Below are 6,000 nucleotides of genomic sequence, written 5' to 3'. Positions count from 1 at the left end.
CCCCGGGCCCCCGCGCCCGCGCCCCCGCCGCGGCGCGCCCGCTCACCTGCCGGCCGGCTCCGAGGGGTCGGGGTGGACGCCGGGCGCCGGCGGGCGGGGCGCAGGGCGGGGAGGGGGCGCGCCCAGGCCCCGCCCCCAGACGGCGCGCAGGCGCAGCGGCCCCACCGCAGGCAGGGGGCGGCAACATGGCGGCGTGAACGGCGGCGTCGGGGCTTCGCGACGACGGTGGCGGCCGCAGTCGCGGCGCAGCGTCCCCAGCGTCGGCCAGCCCGAGCGCCAGCGCCGGGGCTCCTCGCGGCCGCTCGCGCATCGCCGCCGGGGCCAGGCCGGGCGCACCGGGAGCGCAGAGGCGGCGGCTCCGGGGCGGGCACTGTCGCCCGCCGGCAGCGCCGGGGAGCCTCCCGGGACCCCCTCCTCGGCCGGGCCCGGCGCCGGTGGATGCCGGGGCTCCGAGACGCCGGCCGGGGGCGGGGGCCGAGGCGGGTGTCGCGGTCCCGGAGGCGGCTCGTGCCCGCTGCCCGGGCGCGGGCAGATGGCGAGCGAGAAGCCGGGCCCGGGCCCGGGGCTGGAGCCTCCGCCCGCGGCGCTCGTCGCCGTCGGGGGCGGCGGCCCGGGGGAGCCGCGGGGCGCGTGCGGCCCCGGCGCGGTGGTGCTCTCCGCGGGCATGATTAACCCTTCGGTTCCGATCCGCAACATCCGCATGAAATTCGCCGTGCTTATCGGACTCATACAGGTCGGAGAGGTCAGCAACAGGGACATCGTGGAGACCGTGCTCAACCTGGTAAGGGTCCCCTGCGCGCCCCTGGGGCCCACGCCCCGCGGTCCCGAGCGGCGTCCGGCCTCCCCGGCTGGCGCCTCTGCGCCCCCGGGTCGCGAGCGAGTTCTCCTCTGCCCCCTGCGCGCCCCTCGGGCCCGCGCCCCGGCGCCCCGGGGTCCCGGGCGAGCTCCCCTCCGGCCTCTGCGCGCCGCGGATCTCCCCGCCACCCGGCTCCGCTGTGAGCACCCCCACGGCTGCGAGCGCACCATCCCGCGCCGCTAGGGCTTGGGGTCGGTGGGAGAGGTCGCGAGGGGGCAGGAGGCCGCCTTCCCCCCCGGGTTCTGCTCCCTACTGAATTGTCGGCGGGGCTGCGCCCGGAGGGTGAACGCCCCTGGACTCCGAACCCCGCGCTGCCGAGACGCGAGGAGCGCGTCGGCTCCAACTTGAGCAGCCGGGGCGTGATGCTCTCCAGCCGGGAGGGCAGCGCCGCAGCTTGCCTCGGCCCTTAAATGTCCTCCGAGGCTGTCCTCCCACCTCCCCCACCCCCTTTTGGGGCAACCTGCCTTCCTTTGTCATATTGCCCCCAGTCCGCGCGTCTCTTAGCCATTTTTGTGCGCACAAGGTGTTAAAATGGGAGGACCAATCGCACAGGTTGGTCTCGGTTGCCTTGCGAGAGCGTGGCCTGGGGATGGAGACCAGCGGAAAGGCGTCCGCGCCGCGCTCGGTTCGGGTTCTTTGCCGACGAGTCACTGCAGGACTGAGCATGACTTAATGTTCTGCGCCGTCCGTGGATAGGCCAGGAAGCTACAAGGTGTCAGGGCAAGAGATGGAGAGGAGTGGGGAGAGGAGACTCACAAATTGTAGACAATTAAGAGTAGTTCGATTTCAGTGTTTTGTAGATGCAGTTTTTGCTGCATGCAGCGAAGCTTTTTAGACAATTTCGTTTGCAATGTCTAGTCTTTGACATGCTATGATGCTGGGTTTTGGAAGGCAAGGCTTGATTCAGGAGCAATCAGTTGAGTCTTGTATTTGATGTGGAGTCACAAGGATATAAAAATATGCTTGCCGGGGGATTTTATAACGCCCGTGCCATCTGATTTTTTGGCTAAGCAATTATTTTTATTTGATCTGTTGGAAAACTGAAAGAAAGCTGCAGTTACAGCAGTGGTGCCTTGAGACGTGGATTAGATTATGTCTTCGGTTTATGAACCTCTTAAGTTCACAAAAAAGTTAAATTGATTTTTTTTTCTTTTTGCTAAGAAAATAGCAGTCTTAATATTGTTATGTTTATTGCTGTTTAAACACAAAACACCACTTTCTACTTTTGAGGCACATTCCCTTCAAATACATCACTACACAAAGTCAAATGTAAGTTTGGGAAAATGTCACCATGTTCGTAGATAAAACCAAATTCTTTTTAAAACACTAACAGAAACATTGTTTTCTTGGGAGTTTTAATTTTAACCAGCTGCAAATAGGTCAGTGCTTGCTTTTTTTTTTTCCCCTTATTTTTCATAGAAAAGAGATGGCATTTCAAAATGTTAATATGTTAGTAGGTACTGTATTTCTGTAAATTTAAGGGAACACATTTTACGTTTCTTCCAGTTTTCATCTAAACGATACCATTTTTACTTCACATGATGTAATATTAGGTTATTCTGATGAGTATTTGTGTGCTTACTCAGTACATTTTAGCCTGGTAAGAGGCAGTAGAGCTCTTCAAGCTGGAAACTGATCTGAATGTGTAACCAGTTGGGACTCTGCAGCAGGAGCAATATATGCTGTATCAGTTCTTAACAGATGGGGGTTCTGTAGATATACAGTAGATTAAGAAAGGAAGCAAAATACTTATTTTCATGTAAAAAGAAATTTTGCTTTCTTCAGTGGTTTGAAAATCTGGCATGAAGTATTGCAACATTATTTTAGAGATTAACTTCACTGTTAGGCTTGGGTAATTAGAAATAAGGTAATATCGAAATGGTGTATCCCCAAATCCACTTAAGGCTGTGTAATTGCATTGATTTTTGGAATAAAAAAGTTATGTTTAAAATTTCTTTTTACACTTTTTAAGAATGCAGTAGATTTTTAAGTGGAAACTTTTGGGGAAAAGAATGAGTGACAAAAGGAGCTGTTTATTATTAAGTTGTTAATTATATTGCTTGTAGAATATGAATTGGTCATTTGAAGTGCAGTAGTTCTTGCACTGTAATGTTGGGACTTTATCTTTCCAGTATACTTATGATGAAAGTGTCATGTGAAAATTTGAGCTAATTCCGAACATATTTTAAAATCATAGACATTTTTAAAACAATGATCAAAACTTATCTACTTATTTAATAAGTAAATGAGTAAAATCCTTTTAGGGCACTCAGTGGCTTAGTAGAGGTTACAATCCTCTAAGATCTCTAGAATGAATTTAAAATTTTCAATCTGAATTTAAAACATTAAATGATAATGTAAGGTAGAAATAGGAAAAATATGTATCACAGTGCTTTGTATGACAAAAGAAAGAAAGGGAACTAATGAAACTTCAAAAAACATAGCGTTTCTACCTTAAATAATGCTTTGTCAAAATAGTTTTCTTTCTTCTTTCTCCCTGAACATTGTTTTTCCATATATAATGTGGAAATACTAATACTTGGTTTTTAAGTGCTGTTTCTCATGTGCCTTGCCCCCAAAGTGAAAAGTTTTACAAAGTAAAGTTTAGTCCTGCAGTGAAGTCAGGTACATCACTTGTTCACCACGGCTGTGGCTGTACTTTTTCTGTTTTTGTATGCTAAAAGGGGAGAGTCATTTCCACCACCTGGTTGTGCTGGGGTCTGTTGAAGATTCACCAATGTGATGAGAAAACAAAATGAATGACGTTAATTGTGGATGCTGTGTATTTTATATAGTGATGCTGTAGTTTATGTAAAATATTCAAACATGAGGTGTATAATTTTGGGAAGGTGAGTAAGTTTGTTTTAAAGAACATTAGTAACAGAGAATATTGCCAAGGATTTTGCATTGTAGTTTTATCAGGGCGAGGGAGTGATCATCAACCCACTTTGACCCTGGGAGACGTTTTTTAAAGTGGCAGTATCAAAGAGTTTACAGAAAATGGGTTTTGCTACTTCATCTAGCGCTTCTTTTGTAAACCTATTTCACCTGTTTGTGTAAGGTTTTTTTCCTTCCTTGAAGGAAAATGCTATATAATATGATGTTAATTTTATTTATAATGTGAAAGTTTCTTTTTATCACATATTTTAATAAAAACATAAATTTTTAGTAAAGAGAAAACAGGATTAACATTACTTAATGAAAGAATTCATAATAGTGTTTTTTTGAATAGTTGTCTTCTGTAGTATAATTCTATAAAGTTTGATTTGTTCATTTTTTAAAAGAATAATTGTGAGATTTATCAGTTTTCATTTTTTGGTTAATGAGAATATTTTCATTTTAAGCATATTTAGGATTTTCAAAAAGAGAAGATGCATTCTGCATTTGAATTACATTTACTTAGAATATATAGTTACATCTTCGATAGTCATGGAAGTCCTAATACATTAATAAAACCACACTTATTTATATTAAAAGAGAATTTCCTGCATCTTAATTTGTGTTGCCAAGTAATCCTTTTCATATTAACTTGAATTATGTTTTATTCTTGTTATTGGGTATGGAAGATTAAAGTAAGGATGCGTATGTAAATGCTAGACGTTTCCATATCGTAAGGAATGCTGAGATTTTCCACAGAAATATTAATTTAGTCACATAATGATACTAAAGTAGTAAATATATCTGTAATCAGTCTATGATCAGGTTATATCAATCTGAAATAAGTGTTTTGTACATCTAGTCAATTTTTGGCAAATACCATGCTGTTTAATTAAAAGTACATCAAGAATCCCTTTTCTTTTACTCTTTCCCCAAACATTCATTGGGTTAGCAGACCCAACCCCCATCTTAGATAATGATGTAGAGGTTTTATAGAGTTCTGTCTTCCACATTTTTGACTGTTTTAAATATTGTTTTGCATCCATTAGTTTTACAGGTTTTTCATTTTTTGCCTGTATTTCTCACATTTTTCCATTGTCAGCATATCTTTTTTATGTCATCTGCTGTTCTCTAGTATTGCAGTTTTATGTGTGTTTTTCCCTCCTGAGCTGTGCATTCTAGGAGAGCAGGAGACATAATATATGTGTGTATGTTTGTGTATATATGTGTGTTATATATATGTATATAGATGTATTTTGTATTTGTGACTCTTGGATAAGTTAAGTGCATTTTGAATATGCGGGACACCTTTATTAGGCAGTAGAGGACAAATTTCTGAAATTGTGTTCAACGGTAGGATCCAGAAGACAGCAATCTGAAATAGATTAAACTCATGTACATTTAGTGTATTGCTTATACCTGTAACTGCAAATGTGTGTTGTACATTTTGACTTTCTCTTTGTATGTAGGCATTATCGTATATGTAATGCTATTTTGAACAGGCATCTGGGAACATACAGGAACCTGGTAAAAACCTTTTTCTTTTCAGTAAAACTGTATGATCAAGTATAAGCACATAACAAAGATTGTATTTTTATTATTAACAGAAACAACGTAGGTTGCATTGACCCATATGCATTGAATAGAGATAAAAAATACTGTCATAGTACCAAAGGGTATTGGATGCCCTGTTTCTGTCTGTCTAGCATCCACCTGTCCTTCTGGTAATGGTGCCTCAGTTTCCCTTTGATGAACCACTCACCCACCTTTCTTTGTGCAGCTGGCTTAGGTGGGGTTGGCCCTGGGAGGGGCCAGAGCCTCAGGGATTTTCTTTAGGTTCTGGATAGCCTTTAACCCCAGGGGAGCCACAGATTGGTCTCAGGACTAGAACCCTTACTGTTGGGGAGGAAACTAGTAGACTCTTTTTTTTCCCCAAGGGACATTAATTTCACTAAGCTATAGCTGCCTGGTGCCTGGCTTAGAACTTGACCAAATGAAGCTGGAGAAAGAACTAGATTCTTGGTTCTGTTGTTTGAGCGCTTGGAGTTTTCTGTGCCTGTGGTGATTTATCATCTTCTAACCATTAAATTATCTCTTAAAATTTATTATTATTAGCTTCCAATGTAAGTTGGGCTTTTGTCAGTTGTAAACTAAAAGAATCCTCAGTGTGCATAGAAATTAGTAACTGGGAAGGGGACAGTGTTAGGGACAAACCTTAAATGTTGAAACGGAGAGCAAGATGGTGAGGATTTTACTGTCTCTGTCCC

General features: G+C 44.7%; 1 protein-coding gene across 5 annotated transcripts in view; it reads left to right on the top strand.

Moving 5' to 3' along the window:
- The first annotated feature begins 504 nt into the window (after positions 1 to 504).
- NBEA (neurobeachin) overlaps positions 505 to 6,000 on the top strand; it is a 637,956-nt gene continuing 632,460 nt past the window's right edge. For 3 of the 5 annotated variants that reach the window (XM_037800588.1, XM_037800589.1, XM_037800586.1), the window contains exon 1: positions 505 to 781. In XM_037800588.1, coding sequence (XP_037656516.1) covers positions 533 to 781 — 249 coding nt within the window. In that variant the 5' untranslated portion in view covers positions 505 to 532. The remainder of the gene's footprint in view (positions 782 to 6,000) is intronic. The other 2 variants (XM_037800590.1, XM_037800587.1) reach the window with 1 other exon arrangement.

The sequence above is a fragment of the Choloepus didactylus genome, chromosome 12 (assembly GCF_015220235.1).
Source record: "Choloepus didactylus isolate mChoDid1 chromosome 12, mChoDid1.pri, whole genome shotgun sequence".
Taxonomy (NCBI): domain Eukaryota; kingdom Metazoa; phylum Chordata; class Mammalia; order Pilosa; family Megalonychidae; genus Choloepus; species Choloepus didactylus.
Note: the sequence above shows the minus strand (reverse complement) of the source record. Positions and strands in the feature narration are given on the sequence as shown.